The sequence below is a fragment of the Mustela lutreola genome, chromosome 2 (genome assembly GCF_030435805.1).
Source record: "Mustela lutreola isolate mMusLut2 chromosome 2, mMusLut2.pri, whole genome shotgun sequence".
Lineage (NCBI taxonomy): Eukaryota > Metazoa > Chordata > Mammalia > Carnivora > Mustelidae > Mustela > Mustela lutreola.
The window spans coordinates 11,070,745-11,089,651 of NC_081291.1; the positions used below are offsets into that span (position 1 = coordinate 11,070,745).

The window sequence follows — 18,907 nt, forward strand, 5'->3', positions numbered from 1 at the left end:
TTTCTTAAATATTTTATTTATTTATTTGATTGAGACAGAGAGTGTGCAAGAGAGCATAAGCAGAGAGAAGAGTCAGAGGGAGAGGGAGAAGCAGTTTCCCTGCTTAGGAATCTGATGCTGGATTGGATCCCAGGACCTTGAACCTAGGACTTGAGCCAGAGGTAGATGTTTAACCAACAGACCCAGCCAGGTGCCCTAATTCATACACTTTCATACAAATTCGTGAATGGAATCTTACACACATTGTAAATGGTCTTTAACTATGGCGCAGTTTCTTTTCTTTTTTTTTTTTTTTTAACAGATTATCTCCCCCAGTAGTACCTTACAGACTTGCCTCCATCAACAAGTATAATATTAATTCATTATTTCAGTGATCCCATAGTATTTCAAGGTGTGGCTCTGGCATCTACACTTTTGAGGATTGATTGATTTATATATTCTTTCTCATTAAATTTCTATTTCAATTATACAAAAATATTTTGAGATTGAGTTAAAATGCTTGTTCTCCACTGGGGGCAATTTTGTCCTCCAAGAACATTAAGTGATGCCCAGAAGCATTTTAGGCTGTCAGATTGGAGAGGTGTCATGACAGGCCAAGGATGTTCTAGACATCCTACAATGTTCAGGACAAACTGCACCACAGAGAATGATCTGAGCCAGAATGTCAATAGTGCTGAGATTGAGAAACCCTGAGGTGAATAATGCATGCCTATACTCTTATTACTTAACAGCTGTTTTCATATTATTTCCCCAAAATGTTATAATGCATCATATTCTTCTATGAAAAAGAGTACCACTTTGCTACCTGTTTAAAAGTTCCAATCCCAAATGATGTGACAGCTCTTTAAGTCTTTTGACAGACTGATGGGTATGGAAGGGATTTCTTATTGTTTTCATAAATAATTAGTGAGTTTGAACAAATTCATATATTTGGTTACCACTTTGGTTTGCTCATTATTATTATATGCCCATATATTATATGCCTATTTTCTACAGTTGTCAGCATTTCAAACAATTTTATAGATTACTGTTTCTCTATTCAATTCTATGGATATATTTTGGCAATGAAAATGTTTTAACTTCTGTAAGTTAATTTGTAAGTACACACACACACACACACCTAATTAATTAATTAATTAATTAGGGTCATTATTGGTCATTTTAAGGATTTCTGGAGGAATTTTTGTACTTTTTTAAATCTATTTTCAATTTCTGTATATGGTGTTATATTAATCTCGGGTGTACGATACAGTGATTCAATAAATCTTAAACTTTATCAGTGTTCATCATGATAAGTGTATTTTAATCCCCTTCATCTATTTCACCTATTACCTGTTCACCTCTCCTCTGGCAACCACCAGTTTATTCTCTATATTGAAGAGTCTACTGTTTTGTTCATCTCTTTTTTTCTTTGTTCATCTGTTTTGTTTCTTAAATTCCTAATATAAGTAAAATCATATATTTGTGTTTCTCTGACTGATTTCTTTTACTTAGCATTACACCCTCTAGGTTTATCCCATGAATTTGCAAATAGTAAGATCTCATTTGTAGTCATTGATACACTTTATCTACCCTCCACCTGCCCTCTGGCAAACACCAGTTTGTTCTCTGTATTTAAGTGTCTGTATGTTTGTTCGCTTGTTCTGTATTTAGGTTATGCATATAAGTGAGGTCATATATTTTCTTTATCTGACTTATTTTACTTAGTATAGCACCCTCTAGATCCACCCATGTTGTTGCCAGTGGCTAGATCTCATTCTTTGTTATGATTGAGTAATATTCCATTGTGTATATGTATTCCTATATCTATCTATATCTGGATACCACATATTCTTTTCCATTCATCTATCAGCAGAAGCCAGGTCTGCTTCAATATCTTGGCTATTGTAAACAATCCTACAAAAGCAGTAGGTACATATTTAATTTTGAATTAGTGTGTTTGTCTTCACTGGGTAAATACCCAGTAGCAGAATTACTTGATCATGTGGTATTTCTTCTTTTAATTTTTTGAGGAACCTCCATACTGTTTCCGCAGTGGCTATACCATTTTTCATTCCCACCAACAATGCATGAGAGATCCCTTTTCTCCACATCTTTACCAATACTTATTATTTCTTCTCTTTTTTATACTAGCCATTCTAACTAGTGTGAGGTGATAGTCTTATTCATTTGGATGTCACATAAAAGTAATTATTTTATTTCCTTCTCAGTTGTTTACTGTTGGTATGTAGAAATGCAACATATTTTTTTAAAAGATTTTATTTGTTTATTTGACAGAGAGAGATCACAAGAAGGCAGAGAGGCAGGCAGAGAGAGAGAGAGAGGGAAGCAGACTCCCTGATGAGCAGAGAGCCTGATGTAGAACTTGATCCCAGGACTCTGAGATCATGACCCGAGCCAAAGGCAGAGACTGAACCCACTGAGCCACCCAGGCACCCACAACTGATTTTTTGAGGGTTGGTTTTGTACCCAGTTACTTGGCTGAATTAATTTTTTATCATTTCTATCCGTGTTCCTGTGGCATCTTTAGGATTCTCCACATAGAAGATCACATCATCTGCATACCTAAATTTATTCTTTCTTTCCAGTTTGGATGACATTTATTTCTATTTATTGTTTCTTTTTAAATGGTATTTTGGTTGCCATATAGTACTTCATTAGTTGTTGATGTGGTGTTTCATGATTCATTGTTTCCATATAACACTCAGTGTTCATTGCAATACATGCCCTCCTTAGTACCCATCACCCAGATAACCCACACAGTTGCTCTGGCTAGAACTTCTAGTGTTATGTTGAGTAGAAGCTGTGAAATCAGGCATCCATGCCTTGTTCCAGATCAAAGAGGAAAATGTTCACTGTATCCCCATGGAGTATCATGCTTGCTGTGGATTATTCATAAATAGCTTTATGCTGAGATAGTTTCCTTCTATTCCTAGTTTTTAGTGTTTTTATTGTCTTCCATACATAAATATAAACATTAGTATCTTGATGCTGAGTATACACATTAATGTATCTCCCAGGTTAATGATGCATGATTATGTCATTTTGTTTTCTCTTATTTTGCAGTCCTGTTGACTACATGGAACTAGAGAATGATACACAAATTTCAGAGTTTCTTCTTTTGGGATTTCTGGAAGAACCAGAATTACAACCATTCATCTTTGGGCTGTTTCTGTGCATGTACCTGGTCACCATACTTGGGAACCTGCTCATCATCCTGGCCATCAGTTCAGACTCCCACCTCCACACCCCCATGTATTTCTTCCTTGCCAACCTGTCCTTTGTAGACATCTGTTTCACCTCCACCACCATCCCTAAGATGCTGGTAAATATACAAACACAGAGAAAAGCCATAACTTACGAAAGCTGCATCATGCAGATGTTCTTTTTCATACTTTTTGCAGGTTTGGACAACTTCCTCCTGACTGTGATGGCTTATGATCGCTTTGTGGCCATCTGTCACCCCCTGCACTACACTGCCACCATGAACCCTGGGCTCTGTTCACTACTGCTTCTGGTGTCCTGGATCATGAGTGCCCTGCATTCATTGTTACAAACCTTAATGGTGCTGCAGCTGTCCTTCTGTACAGTCTTGGAAATCCCTCACTTTTTCTGTGAACTGCGTCAAATGATCCAACTTGCGTGTTCTGATACCTTTCTTAATAACATGGTGATGTACTTTGCAGCATTGCTTCTGGGTGGTGCTCCCCTGGCTGGAATCACTTACTCTTATGCAAAGATAGTTTCCTCTGTATGTAGAATCTCATCAGTTCAGGGCAAGTATAAAGCATTTTCCACCTGTGCATCACACCTCTCAGTTGTTTTGTTATTTTATTGCACAAGTTTAGGAGTGTACCTTAGCTCTGCTGCTACTCAGAACTCCCACTCAGGTGCAGTAGCCTCAGTGATGTACACTGTGGTCACACCCATGCTGAACCCCTTCGTCTATAGCCTGAGGAACAAAGACATAAAGGAGGCTATTAATGTATTTTTCAGAGGGAAGCCATAAAAGGCCCATTTTTTACCAACTACCTGTGATTGTAGACTTAATAGTGATTCTTTAATCAGATAATGAAAGGAGATTTTAATTCTTCTATTTATATCTTGGAGTTTCAATTTGTCTAAAATCATCTTTATAAATTTAAATAAGTCCTTTTGTTGAACTTTCTGTTCCTTCTAATACTCAAAAATTTTCCTTTTGTCTTCTTAGCTTCCAAAGTTAGTCCCAATCTTGAATCAGAAACATTTTGGAGATTCCCATTTGCCTCATATAGTGATGAACTGTACTAGTTTTATGAAATGAACTACATTGGCAACTGAGGCAATTTTTATGATTTTATTGTAGAGGAAATTCTGAGATCACAATTTTTTACTGTGTCTGCCTTAAATGCTCTTTTTTAAAAAGATTTATCTGTGGAACATAAATAACATGGAGGACATTAGAAGGAACACATGCTTGTAAACAAAGCCCAGTATTCTCAGAAGCTCCAAAAGCAAACAAACAAACAAACAAACAAATAATTATTTTATTTATTCGAGAGAGAAAGAGAATAGTAACAAGGGAGTGGAGAAAAAAAGCAGGACCCCCATTGAACAGACACCTCCAGGCAGGTCTTGATCCCAGAAATGTGGAATCATGACCAGAGCCTAAGGCAGATGTTTAACTGACTGAGCCACTGAGGCACTCCTTAAATGCACTTCTTGATAATAGAGAATTTAACCTATGAATTTGGTTTCTAGCTAGTCATGGAGCTTTGTGATCCTCATTAAGATCCTGTTCCCTTGTCAGTTCAGCATCCACAATATCCCTGGCACAGAATAGTAAGGCAAAAGTTGCTCATGAAAAACAGCCTCCCAGGGTAATCTATAGAAAAACAAATTTGCATAAACAAATTAACATGGGTTTGATATAAAAGAAGACCTGAAATACGATGAAGTAAAATTTTCTATCACACCATATTTTATTGTAGGAAATGTGTTTTTGATGATGAACACCTACACATTGAAGCATGGGGTATTTGGTGTCCATCTTTAAAGGTCTCTATTAATTGGAGTAAAGAATTTAATGGCAGATTCTGTATTATTTAATTGGATGATTTTGCTGTTTCTAATTGAAAATTTCATGTCTTGCCTACAAATATTACTTCGTACATTGTCCTAAACATAAATTCTCCTCCTTTAAAAATGTTGTCATAAAACTTATAGGGTGAGTGAATGAACAATTGGTTTGTTCACTCTGTCATTAATTTCTTTACCTTTTTTATGATCTAAACTCTCTTCAATCCTGTGATTAAAGGATGACTCAGAAAAGACCTTGTATTCCTCTCCAGTAATGCTCTGGGAAATGAAATTTGTGACTGAGGGACCCACAAGTTTTTCCTGGAAAAACACACAGGTATTTCCAACCTCTACCAGTTACCCAGAAGGAAATCTCAATGATAGTCACTTTTTAGCACACTTATTTGAAATAAAAGTGAATAACCTTGACATTATGAATACTCCTTCCAAATATCAGAATAAGTATAAAAAATAAGAAGGAGTAGATTATTCCTTATATCTTCAGGTCTGTTTACATTGATTATTGTATCAGTCAGTGATTGCTGCATGACAAGCCATGCCAAATGTAAAAGATTTGATATAATGCTTCTTTTTTTAAATTTTTTATTTTTTATAAACATATATTTTTATCCCCAGGGGTACAGGTCTGTGACTCACCAGGTTTACACACTTCACAGCACTCACCAAAGCACATACCCTCCCAAATGTCCATAATCCCACCCCCTTCTCCCAAACCCCCTCCCCCCAGCAACCCTCAGTTTGTTTTGTGAGATTAAGAGTCACTTATAATGCTTCTTTTAAAATTGCATGGGGGCTATGTTGGGGAAATATTTTGGTCTCTGCTGGTCTCCTCATGAGGCTTCTGCAAGCTGTGGTTCAGTTAAAAGTGCTCTTCTAATCTTGGCTGTATTCTCACTGTTGGGGATTGCTGATGGTAGGCTGGTCTAGGTTGGCCATTGTTTGTACACCTGGGCTCTGATCCACATATTTTCTCTTCCTACAGCAGACTAGCCAGGACTTGTATACATGAGGTACAAGGCAAGGTTACTAGAGAGGGGCAGAAACACACAAAGACCCCTTGAGGTACACTGTCATTTTCAGCATACACTATTACTCAAAGCAAATGAAACATTAATTTCAGTCCAGATTCAAAGGTGGAGAAATAGATTCCATCTCTCAGTGGGAGGAGCTTCACAGTGACATTACAAAGCACATGGATACAGAGTTAAGCAATGAATTGGAGCCATCTCTGATAAAGGTCTACCACAAGTGTGATTTTCAATTCAATAAAGTCTTATTGGTGCAGGGCATAAAATCACCATACAGAACAATATAGTACAGTACAATAGAGTAATTCAACAATTCTGCACATGACAGGGTGGTCATCAGTAATGAGTGTGTTCTTAAGGGTTGAGTCTGCAGGATTTTCTATATTTAGTTCATATCATCTGTAAATAAATAAATGAGTAAGTAAATAAATAAATAAATAATTTTACTTCTTTCTGATTTGGATGCCCGTAATTTCTTTAACTTGCCTGATTGCTCTAGCTAGGACCTGCAGTGTTATATTGGGTAGGAATGGTGACAGTGGACACCCTTGTCTTGCTCCAGATCACAAAGGAAAATTTTCTAACCTTTCACCATTGAGTATGGTGCTACTGTGAGTTTGTCTTATATGGTCTTATTTAATGTTGAGATGTATTCTTAGACCCAGTTTGTTGAAGGTTTTTTTTTTTTTTTAATCATGAAAATATGTTGCATTTTGTCAAAAGCTTTTTCTGCATCTATTGAGATGATCATATGATTGTTATATTTCATTCTATTAATGTGGTATGTAACTTTTATTGATTTGCTTGTGTTGAACCATTCTTGTATCAAAAGGATAAATTTCATTTGATGATGGCATATAGTCATTTCGTGTGCTGTTTAAATCAGTTTGCTAATATTTAAAACAAACAAACAGTGTCTATGCTCATCAAATATATTAGTCTACAGTTTCCTTTTTTAAAAATTTTTAATTTTTTTTTAGTTTTTCAGCATAACAGTATTATTTTTGCACCACACCCAGTGCTCCATACAATTCGTACCCTCTCCAATACCCACCACCTGGTTCCCCCAACCTCCCACTCCCCCGTGCCTTCAAAACCCTCAGGTTGTTTTTCAGAGTTCATAGTTTCTCATGGTTCACATCCCCTTCCAATTTCCCTCAACTCTTTTCTCCTCTCCATCTCCCCTTGTCCTCCATGCTATTTGTTACGCTCCTATGGAAAGAACCAAGATGCCCTTCAAAAGACAAATGGATAAGGAAGATGTGGTCCATATACACTATGGAGTATTATGCCTCCATCAGAAAAGTCTACAGTTTTCTATTCTTGTACTGACTATTTCTGGCTTTGGTTTCAGGTTAATTCTGGTTTTGTAAAATGAAGTTGAGAATGTGCCCTCCTCTCTAAGTTTCTGGAAGGGTTAGAGAAGGATTGTTATTCACTCTTCTTTAAATGATTAGTAGATTTCACTTGTGAACCTCTCTCATTCTGGGCTTTTCCTTGCTGGGAAATACTGGGTTATTGATTTAATAGGCCTAGTCATTATTGGTTTGTTCCCATTTCCTATTTCTTCTGAATTTAGACATGGTAGTTTGTGTGTTTCTAGCATTTATCCACTTCTAGGTTGTCCAGTATTTTGGGGTGAAATTGCCCATAGTGGCCTCCTATGATTCCTTGTATTTCTATGATACGCACTGTATGGTATCCTCTTTTGCTGCTGATTTGATTCATTTAGATCTTTTTCACTCCCCTCCTTTTTGGGGGGTGTCTAACTAAAGGCTTGTCAATTTTGCTTAGCTTTTCAAATTATTGACTCATCTTTGTTAATCTTTCTGCTGGTTTTCTGGTCTATATAGTCTTCTTAATTTAATTTTATGGTCTATATATTCTTCTTAAGTGATTAATAGAATTCACCTCTGAAGAGCTTTAGTACTGGGTTTTTCTTTGCTGGGAGATTTTTGATTACTGAGTAAATAGCCTTACTCATTATTGGTTTGTTCATATTTCTTATTTATTCCTGATTTAGTCCTGGTGACTTATGCCTTTCTAGGAAAATATCCATATCTACTAGGTCTTCTAGGTCTTCTAATTTGTTGGAGGGAAATTGTTCATAGCGGTCTCCCATGATTCTTTGCATTTCTATGGTATTTGTTGTAAGGTAACATGTTTCCTGATTTTCTTTAATTAAAAGATTTTTTAATTAATTAATTAATTAATTATCTGAGAAAGAGTGAGAAAGAGGCATGGAGAGAGGGGTTGGCTAGTAGTGGGAGAGAGATAAACTTACTCTTTGCTAAGCATGGGCCCTGAGGTGGGGACCCGAGATCATGACCTGAGTTAAACCAAGGGTCAGATGCTTTTTTAAAATGTTTTGTTATGTTAGTCACCATACAGCATATCATTAGTTTTTGATGTAGTGTTCCAAGATTCATTGTTTGCATGTAACACCCAATGCTCCATGCAATATGTGCGCTCTTTAATACCCATCACTGGGCTTATCCATTTCCCCACCCTCCCCTCTAAAACTATCAGTTTGTTTCCCAGGGACCATAATCTCTCATGATTCATCTGCCCCTCTGCTTTCCCTGCCTTCATTTTCACCATCTTTCTCTTAATGTCCTCCATGCTATTCCTTATCTATCACAAATAAGTGAAACCATATGAATGCTTAACCCACCAAGCCACCCAGGTGTCCCACTACTGATTCTTTTTTTTTTTTTTTCAGCTAACATTTTCTTTCATAAAGATAGAAGTACTTTTTAAATTTATTTTTTATTTTCATCACAACAGTATTCATTATTTTTGAGCCACACCCAGTGCTCCATGCAATCCATGCTCCCTATAATAACCACCACCTGGTATCCCGACCTCCCACCCTCTGCTGCTTCAAAACCCTCAGATTGTTCTTCAGAGTCCATAATCTCTCATGGTTCACCTCCTCTTCCAATTTCCCGCAACTCCCTTCTCCTCTCTCAACATCCCATGTCCTCCATGCTATTTGTTATGCTCCACAAATAAGTAAAACCATATGATAATTGACTCTCTCTGCTTGACTGATTTCACTCAGCATAATCTCTTCCAGTCCCGTCCATGTTGCTACAGAAGTTGGGTATTCGTCCTTTCTGATGGAGGCATAATACTGCATAGTGTATATGAACCACATCTTCCTTATCCATTCATCCATTGAAGGGCATCTTCGTTCTTTCCACAGTTTGGCAACCGTGGCCATTGCTGCTATAAACATAGGGGTACAGATGGCCCTTCTTTTCACTCCATCTGTATCTTTGGGGTAAATACCCAGGAGTGCAATGACAGGGTCATAGGGAAGTTCTATTTTTAATTTCTTGAGGAATCTCCACACTGTTCTCCAAAGTGGCTGCACCAACTTGCATTCCCACCAACAGTGGAAGAGGGTTCCCCTTTCTCCACATCCCCTCCAACACATGTTGTTTCCTGTCTTGTTAATTTTGGCCATTCTAACTGGTGTAAGGTGATATCTCAATGCAGTTTTAATTTGAATCTCCCTGACGGCTAGTGATGATAAACATTTTTTTCATGTGTCTGATAGCCATTTGTATGTCTTCATTGGAGAAGTGTCTGTCCATATCTTCTGCCCATTTTTTGATATGCTTGTCGTATTTCTGTGTGTTGAGTTTGAGGAGTTCATTATAGATCCTGGATATCAACCTTTTATCTGTACTCTCATTTGCAAATATCTTCTCCCATTCTGTGGGTTGCCTCTTTATTTTCTTGACTGTTTCCTTGGCTGTGCAGAAGCTTTTGATTTTGATGAAGTCCCAAAAGTTCATCTTCGCTTTTGTTTCCTTTGTCTTTGGAGACATACCTTGAAAGAAGTTGCTGTAGCTGATATCAAAGAGATTACTGCCTATGTTCTCCTCTAGGATTCTGATGGATTCCTATCTCACACTGAGGTCTTTTATCCATTTTGAGTTTATCAAGTACTTTTTTTTTAAAATTTAAATTCAATTAGCCAACATATCAATAGTTTTAGGTATAGATTTCAATAATTCATCAGTTCCATATGATACCCAGTGCTCATCACATCATGTGACCTCCTGACTTTAATTATTTGCATTTCCCCCCCACTATTTCTTTTAGTCCACTTAAGGGTATGCCAGTTTTGATTAGCTTTTCAAGAAGTTGACTCCTACCATTGTTAATCTTTCCCATTCATTTTCTGGTCTCTATATAACATATGTACGCTCTGATATTTTACTTTTCCACTGTAGCTTGGGGCATAGTTTGTTCTTTTTCTAGGTCTTTGAATCATAAAACGAGGTTATTTACTCAATCTCTTTAATTTATCTAAATGTAGGCATTTACTGTTATAAACTTCCCTCTTAGAGCTGCTTTTGCAGCACCCCACAAGTTTATTATTATTACTATCATTATTATTATTAATGTTAGTCACCATATAGTACTTCATTAGTTTTTTTTTAAGTTTTAATTATTTATTTTTTATAAACATATATTTTTATCCCCAGGGGTACAGGTCTGTGAATCACCAGGTTTACACACTTCACAGTACTCACCAAAGCACATACCCTCACCAATGTCCATAATCCCACCCACTTCTCCCAAACCCCCTCCCCCCAGCAACCCTCAGTTTGTTTTGTGAGATTAAGAGTCACTTATGGTTTGCCTCCCTCGCAATCCCATCTTGTTTCATTGATTCTTCTACTACCCACTTAAGCCCCCATGTTGCATCACCACTTCCTCATATCAGGGAGATCATATGATAGTTGTCTTTCTCTGCTTGACTTATTTCGCTAAGCATGATACGCTCTAGTTCCATCCATGTTGTCGCAAATGGCAAGATTTCATTTCTTTTGATGGCTGCATAGTATTCCATTGTGTATATATACCACATTTTCTTGATCCATTCATCTGTTGATGGACATCTAGGTTGTTTCCATAGTATGGCTATTGTGGACATTGCTGCTATAAACATTCGGGTGCATGTGCCCCTTTGGATCACTACATTTGTATCTTCAGGGTAAACAACCAATAGTGCAATTGCTGGGTCATAGGGCAGTTCTATTTTCAACATTTTGAGGAACCTCCATGCTGTTTTCGAGAGTGGCTTCACCAGCTTGCATTCCCACCAACAGTGGAGGAGGGTTCCCCTTTCTCCGCATCCTCGCCACCATCTGTCATTTCCTGACTTGTTGATTTTAGTCATTCTGACTGGTGTGAGGTGATATCTCATTGTGGTTTTGAATTGTATTTCCCTGATGCAGAGTGATATGGAGCACTTTTTCATGTGTCTGTTGGCCATCTGGATGTCTTCTTTGCAGAAATGTCTGTTCATGTCCTCTGCCCATTTCTTGATTGGATTATTTGTTCTTTGGGTGTTGAGTTTGCTAAGTTTATTATAGATTCTGGACACTAGTCCTTTATCTGATATGTCGTTTGCAAATATCTTCTTCCATTCTGTCAGTTGTCTTTTGATTTTGTTAACTGTTTCCTTTGCTGTGCAAAAGCTTTTGATCTTGATGAAATCCCAATAGTTCATTTTTGCCCTTGCTTCCCTTGCCTTTGGTGTTGTTCCTAGGAAGATGTTGCTGCGGCTGAGGTCGAAGGGCTTGCTGACTGTGTTCTCCTCAAGAATTTTGATGGATTCCTTTCGCACATTGAGGTCCTTCATCCATTTTGAGTCTATTTTTGTGTGTGGTGTAAGGGAATGGTCCAATTTCATTTTTCTGCATGTAGCTGCCCAGTTTTCCCAGCACCATTTATTGAAGAGGCTGTCTTTTTCCATTGGACATTCTTTCCTGTTTTGTCGAAGATGAGTTGACCATAGAGTTGAGGGTCTATTTCTGGGCTCTCTATTCTTTTCCATTGATCTATGTGTCTGTTTTTGTGCAAGTACCATGCTGTCTTGATGATGACAGCTTTGTAATAGAGCTTGAAGTCCGGAATTGTGATGCCACCAACTTTGGTTTTCTTTTTCAATATCCCTTTGGCTATTCCAGGTCTTTTCTGGTTCAATATAAATTTTAGAATTATTTGTTCCATTTCTTTGAAAAAGATGGATGGTACTTTGATAGGAATTGCATTAAATGTGTAGATTGCTTTAGGTAGCATAGACATTTTCACAATATTTATTCTTCCAATCCAGGAGCATGGAACATTTTTCCATTTCTTTGTGTCTTCCTCAATTTCTTTCATGACTACTTTATAGTTTTCTGAGTATAGATTCTGTGCCTCTTTGGTTAGGTTTATTCCTAGGTATCTTATGGTTTTGGTGCAATTGTACATGGGATTGACTCCTTAATTTCTCTTTCTTCTGTCTTGCTGTTGGTGTAGAGAAATACAACTGATTTCTGTGCATTGATTTTATAACCTGACACTTTACTGAATTCCTGTATAAGTTCTAGCAGTTTTGGAGTGGAGGCTTTTGGGTTTTCCACATATAGTATCATATCATCTGCGAAGAGTGATAATTTGACTTCTTCTTTGCCGATTTGGATGCCTTTAATTTCCTTTTGTTGTCTGATTGCTGAGGCTAGGACCTCTAGTACTATGTTGAATAGCAGTGGCGATAGTGGACATCCCTGCCATGTTCCTGACCTTAGCGGAAAAGCTTTCAGTTTTTCTCCATTGAGAATGATATTTGCGGTGGGTTTTTCATAGATGGCTTTGATGATATTGAGGTATGTGCCCTCTATCCCTACACTTTGAAGAGTTTAGATCAGGAAGGGATGCTGTACTTTGTCAAATGCTTTTTCAGCATCTATTGAGAGTATCATATGGTTCTTGTTCTTTCTTTTATTGATGTGTTATATCACATTGACTGATTTGAAGATGTTGAACCAACCTTGCAGCCCTGGAATAAATCCCACTTGGTCGTGGTGAATAATCCTTTTAATGTACTGTTGAAATGATTGGTTAGTATTTTGTTGAGTATTTTCGCATCTGTGCTCATCAAGGATATTGGTCTATAGCTCTCTTTTTTGATGGGATCCTTGTCTGGTTTTGGGATCAAGGTGATGCTGGCCTCATAAAATGAGATTGGAAGTTTTCCTTCCATTTCTATTTTTTGGAACAGTTTCAGGAGAATAGGAATTATTTCTTCTTTAAATGTTTGGTAGAATTCCCCCGGGAAGCCATCTGGCCCTGGGCTTTTGTTTGCGTGGAGATTTTTAATGACTGTTTCAATCTCCTTACTGGTTATGGGTCTGTTCAGGCTTTCTATTTCTTCCTGGTTCAGTTGTGGTAGTTTATATGTTTCTAGGAATGCCTCCATTTCTTCCAGATTGTCAAATTTATTGGCGTAGAGTTGCTCATAGTATGTTCTTATAATAGTTTGTATTTCTTTGGTGTTAGTTGTGATGTCTCTTCTTTCATTCATGATTTTATTTATTTGGGTCCTTTGTCTTTTCTTTTTGATAAGTCGGGCCAGGGGTTTATCAATTTTATTAATTCTTTCAAAGAATCAGCTCCTAGTTTGGTTGATTTGTTCTATTGTTTTTTTTGGTTTGTATGTCATTGATTTCTGCTCTGATCTTTATGATTTCTCTTCTCCTGCTGGGCTTAGGGTTTCTTTCTTGTTCTTTCTCCAGCTCCTTTAGGTGTAGGGTTAGGTTGTGCACCTGAGACCTTTCTTGTTTCTTGAGAAAGGCTTGTACCGCTATATATTTTCCTCTCAGGACTGCCTTTGTTGTGTCCCACAGGTTTTGAACCATTGTATTTTCATTATCATTTGTTTCCATGATTTTTTTCAATTCTTCTTTAATTTCCCGGTTGACCCATTCATTCTTTAGAAGGATGCTGTTTAGTCTCCATGTATTTGGGTTCTTTCCAAACTTCCTTTTGTCGTTGAGTTCTAGCTTTAGAGCATTGTGGTCTGAAAATATGCAGAGAATGATCCCAATCTTTTGATACCGGTTGAGTCCTGATTTAGGACCGAGGATGTGATCTATTCTGGAGAATGTTCCATGTGCACTAGAGAAGAATGTGTATTCTGTTGCTTTGGGATGAAATGTTCTGAGTATATCTGTGATGTCCATCTGGTCCAGTGTATTGTTTAAGGCCTTTATTTCCTTGCTGATATTTTGCTTGGATGATCTGTCCATTTCAGTGAGGGGAGTGTTAAAGTCCCCTACTATTATTGTATTATTGTTGATGTGTTTCTTTGATTTTGTTATTAATTGGTTTATATAGTTGGCTGCTCCCTCGTTGGGGGCATAGATATTTAAAATTGCTAGATCTCTTATTGGACAGACCCTTTGAGTATGATATAGTGTCCTTCCTCATCTCTTATTATAGTATTTGGCTTAAAATCTAATTGATCTGATATAAGGTTTGCCACTCCTGCTTTCTTCTGATGTCCATTAGCATGGTAAATTCTTTTCCACCCCCTCACTTTAAATCTGGAGGTGTCTTTGGGCTTAAAATGAGTTTCTTGGAGGCAACATATAGATCGGTTTTGTTTTTTTTATTCATTCTGATACCCTGTGTCTTTTGACAGGGGCATTTAGCCCATTAACATTCAGGGTAACTATTGAGAGATATGAATTTAGTGCCATTGTATTGCCTGTAAGGTGACTGTTACTGTATATGGTCTCTGTTCCTTTCTGATCTACCACTTCTAAGCTCTCTCTTTGCTTAGAGGACCCCTTTCAATATTTCCTGTAGAGCTGGTTTGGTGTTTGCAAATTCTTTCAGTTTTTGTTTGTCCTGGAAGCTTTTAATCTCTCCTTCTATTTTCAATGATAGCCTAGCTGGATATAGTATTCTGGGCTGCATGTTTTTCTCGTTATTGCTCTGAAAATATCATGCCAGCTCTTTCTGGCTGCCAGGTCTCTGTGCATAAGTCAGTTGCCAATCTAATATTTTTACCATTGTATGTTACAGACTTCTTTTCCCGGGCAGCTTTCAGGATTTTCTCTTTGTCACTGAGACTTGTAAATTTTACTATTAGGTGACGGGGTGTGGGCCTATTCTTATTGATTTTGAGGGGCATTCTCTTAACCTCCTGAATTTTGATGCTCGTTCCCTTTGCCATATTGGGGAAATTCTCCCCAATAATTCTCTCCAGTATACCTTCTGCTCCCCTCTCTCTTTCTTCTTCTTCTGGAATCCCAATTATTCTAATGTTGTTTCATCGTCTTATGGTGTCACTTATCTCTCGAATTCTCCCCTCGTGGTCCAGTAGCTGTTTGTCCCTCTTTTGCTCAGCTTCTTTATTCTCTGTCATTTGGTCTTCTATATCACTAATTCTTTCTTCTGCCTCATTTATCCTAGCAGTTAGAGCCTCCATTTTTGACTGCACCTCATTAATAGCTTTTTTGATTTCAACTTGGTTAGATTTTAGTTCTTTTATTTCTCCAGAAAGGGCTTTTATATCTCTCGAGAGGGTTTCTCTAATATCTTCCATGCCTTTATCGAGCCCGGCTAGAACCTTGAGAATTGTCATTCTGAACTCTAGATCTGACATATTACCAATGTCTGTATTGATTAGGTCCCTAGCCTTTGGTACTGCCTCTTGTTCTTTTTTTTGTGTTGAATTTTTCCGTCTTGTCATTTTGTCCAGATAAGAGTATATAAAGGGGCAAGTAAAATACTAAAAGGGTGGCAACAACCCCAGGAAAATATGCTTTAACCAAATTAGAAGAGTTCCCCAATCGTGAGGGGTGAGAAAGGGGATAAAAAGAGGTTCATTGGGGAGGGTATGTGATTTGGTGAGTGCTGTGAAGTGTGTAAACCTGGTGATTCACAGACCTGTATCCCTGGGGATAAAAATATATGTTTATAAAAAATAAAAAATTAAAAAAAAAAAAAGAGGTTCAAAAGGGAAGAAAGAAAAAAAAGAAAAAAGAAAAAAAAGAAAAGAATTAAAATAAAAGAAAACAAATACAAAAAATATAAAAAAGAAAAAATATATATATATTAGATAAACTGGTTAAAAAACGTTAAAAAAGAAAAAGGTAAAAGTTAAAAAAAAATTTTTACCAGAAGGCGAGAAAAAAAAAAAAAAAAAGAAAAAGAAAAAAATTAAATGAACTGCGAGACTAAAAAAAATCACAGGGAAAAAGCCATGAGTTCCGTGCTTTGCTTTCTCCTGGAATTCTGCTGCTCTCCTTGGTATTGAAACTGCACTCCTTGGTAGGTGAACTTGGTCTTGGCTGGATTCCTTGTTGATCTTCTGGGGGAGGGGCCTGTTGTAGTGATTCTCCAGTGTCTTTGCCCCAGGTGGAATTGCACTGCCCTTAGCAGGGGCTGGGGTGAGTAATCTGCTCAGGTTTGCTTTCAGGAGCTTTTGTTCCCTGAGCACTTTCAGTAGAGTTCCGGAGGACAGGAATACAAATGGCGGCCTCCTGGTCTCTGGCCCGGAGGAGCCAAGAGCCCAGGGCCCCACTCCTCAGTGTGCCCTCAGAGAACAGCGCCAGTTACTCCTGTCTGCCTGACCTCTGGCCGAGCTCTGAGCTCACCGAGCCTGCGACCGGTTCAAGCTCACTGAGCTGTGAGCTCACTGTCGGCTCTGTCTCTGTAGCCGGCTTTTCTGTTCCAATACCCACAAGCTCTGTGACACTCAGACACCCCCAATCCTTCTGTGACCCTGCGGGACCTGAGGCCACGCTGACCCCGCGTGGGCTTCACCCCGGTTTAGCCTCTGGAGCGATGTCCCTCAGCGGAACAGACTTTTAAAAGTCCTGATTTTGTGCTCCGTTGCTCCGCCGCTTGCCGGGAGGCAGCCCCTCCCCCCGGGGTCTATCTTCCCATTGCTTTGGATTCACTTCTCCGCCAGTCCTACCTTTCAGAAAGTGGTTGTTTTTCTCTTTCCAGAGTTGCTGTTCTTCTTCTCTTCGATCTGCCGATGGATTTTCAGGTGTTTGCAATCTTTAGATAAGCCATCTAGCTGATCTCTGGCTAGCTGAAGTAGTCTCAGCCTGCTACTTCTCTGCCATCTTGACTCCTCCCCCTTCATTAGTTTTTGATGTAATGTTCCATTATTCATTAGTCGCATATAACACCCAATGCACATTGCAACACGTGCCTTCCTTAATACCATAAGTTTTGATAGGCAGTGTTTCTACTGTCATTTGATTCAAGACTTTTAAATTTCCTTTTTGATTTCTTCTTTCACCCACCAGCCATTCATGATTGCATGGTTTAATTCCCACATATTTGTAAATATTTCAGATATCTGTACACTTACATTCATGCAACATTATTTACAATAGCCAAGAAAAAAAACCCAGGAATTATTATAAGATGAATTAATAATGTTGGCATAGCATACAATGAAATTCAGCAAATTAAAAAAAAAAAAAAAAAAGGAGACATCCTTTACTTCGCTAAAACGTGGATCAGTGGTGCCTGAGTGGCTCAGTGGGTTAATCTTCTGCCTTCAGCTCAGGAGATGATTTCAGGGTTCTGGGATCAAGCCCCGCATTGGGTTCTCTGCTCAGTGGAGAGCTTCCTTCCCCCACTCTCTCTGCCTGACTCTCTACCTACTTGTGATCTTCCTCTCTGTCAAATAAATTAAAAAATAAAATCTTTAAAAAAATAAATAAAACATGGATCAATCCTGGAGGTATATGCTAAGTGAAATAATTGGGGAAGGACAATTAGTGTATGATATAACTTATATGTGAAATACAAAAATATGAACACTTAGAAAGAGAAAGTAGTTTGACGGTTTTTCTGTGGCTGGAGTTTAGGGCAATGGGATGATGCTGATGTAAGCCTACAAACCTTTGGTTATAAGACTAATGAGCTCTGAACATAAGGTACAACATGGTCATTAAGGTTATCTATATTGTGTTGTAGACTTGCATGTTGCTAACAGAATACATAGTAAATGTTATTACAATAACAAAAAAAAATAGTAACTATGTAAAGTTATGGATGTATTCACTAACCTATTATGGTAATCATTTCACAATGTGTATTAAATCTCCAGTCACAATTTTATATGTAAACCATATTTCAACAAAACTGGATAAATGAAGATAAATATTCCCATGTCTCTGTATTCTATTTGAATTTCAAATGTCTTCTCATTCCAGTGGAACTCTCCCATAAGGAAAAAAAAAAAAAAGAACAGTACCAGGATGAAAACCATTATGAATATGTCACTGGGAAGGTCAATCAATAGGAAAACAGTATCTATATAAGGATGTGATGAAGATAGTATCAGTGACACAACAGTTCTTAGCTCCATCAATCACAGAGTTAGATCTCTTTGAGTCATCTGGAAAGAAAATCTGTTTTTTTTTTTCTTTGTTCTTTTCTTAGATGAGGAATGATAATACAGGAAAGTGGTGGGGAAAATATATTTACATTTGGAGGAAAGCCTGACCTTGTGGAGTAGAATTTCCATAACTTCCCCACAGACACATAATTCAGACTCACTTTTAGCTCTGAGATAATTTCACTGATGAAGTGGAAATGGTAATGCCATTCTGATCAAAATTCCACCGGTATTCTTCAAAGAGCTGGAGCAAATAATCCAAAAATTTGTATGGAATCAGAAGAGACCCCGAATCACTAAGGAAATGTTGAAAAACAAAAATAAAGCTGGGAGCATCACGTTACCTGATTTAAAACTTTATTACAAAGCTGTGATCACCAAGACAGCATGGTACTGGAAATGGAAATGAAACCTTCTGAATTGAAATTTGCACTAGTGTCAACTGTTTGCAGAGATGGTCCCACATCCCCATCTTGTTCTGTAACCATATCCTTGAAAATGTGCACAGTACCTTCTGGCCTTCTGGGCTGTATTAGGATATTTTATGTTCTGTGACGAGCAGAATATGATGGGAAAGGTA

The 18,907-nt window shown here is 37.8% G+C and overlaps 1 protein-coding gene across 1 annotated transcript; it reads left to right on the forward strand.

Moving 5' to 3' along the window:
- Positions 1–1,656: 1,656 nt before the first annotated feature.
- LOC131825721 (olfactory receptor-like protein OLF4) lies at positions 1,657–4,009 on the forward strand. The gene is made up of 2 exons (XM_059165124.1): positions 1,657–1,706; positions 3,067–4,009. Exons 1-2 carry the CDS (start codon positions 1,657–1,659, stop codon positions 4,007–4,009), a joined length of 993 nt encoding a protein of 330 aa, XP_059021107.1.
- Positions 4,010–18,907: the final 14,898 nt, after the last annotated feature.

Coding starts and splice junctions, on each gene's coding strand:
- LOC131825721 (XM_059165124.1), top strand. CDS start 1,657: ATGCATATAAGTGAGGTCATATATTTTCTTTATCTGACTTATTTTACT. Junction 1,707..3,066: donor TATCTGACTTATTTTACTTA/GTATAGCACCCT, acceptor CTTATTTTGCAG/TCCTGTTGACTACATGGAAC.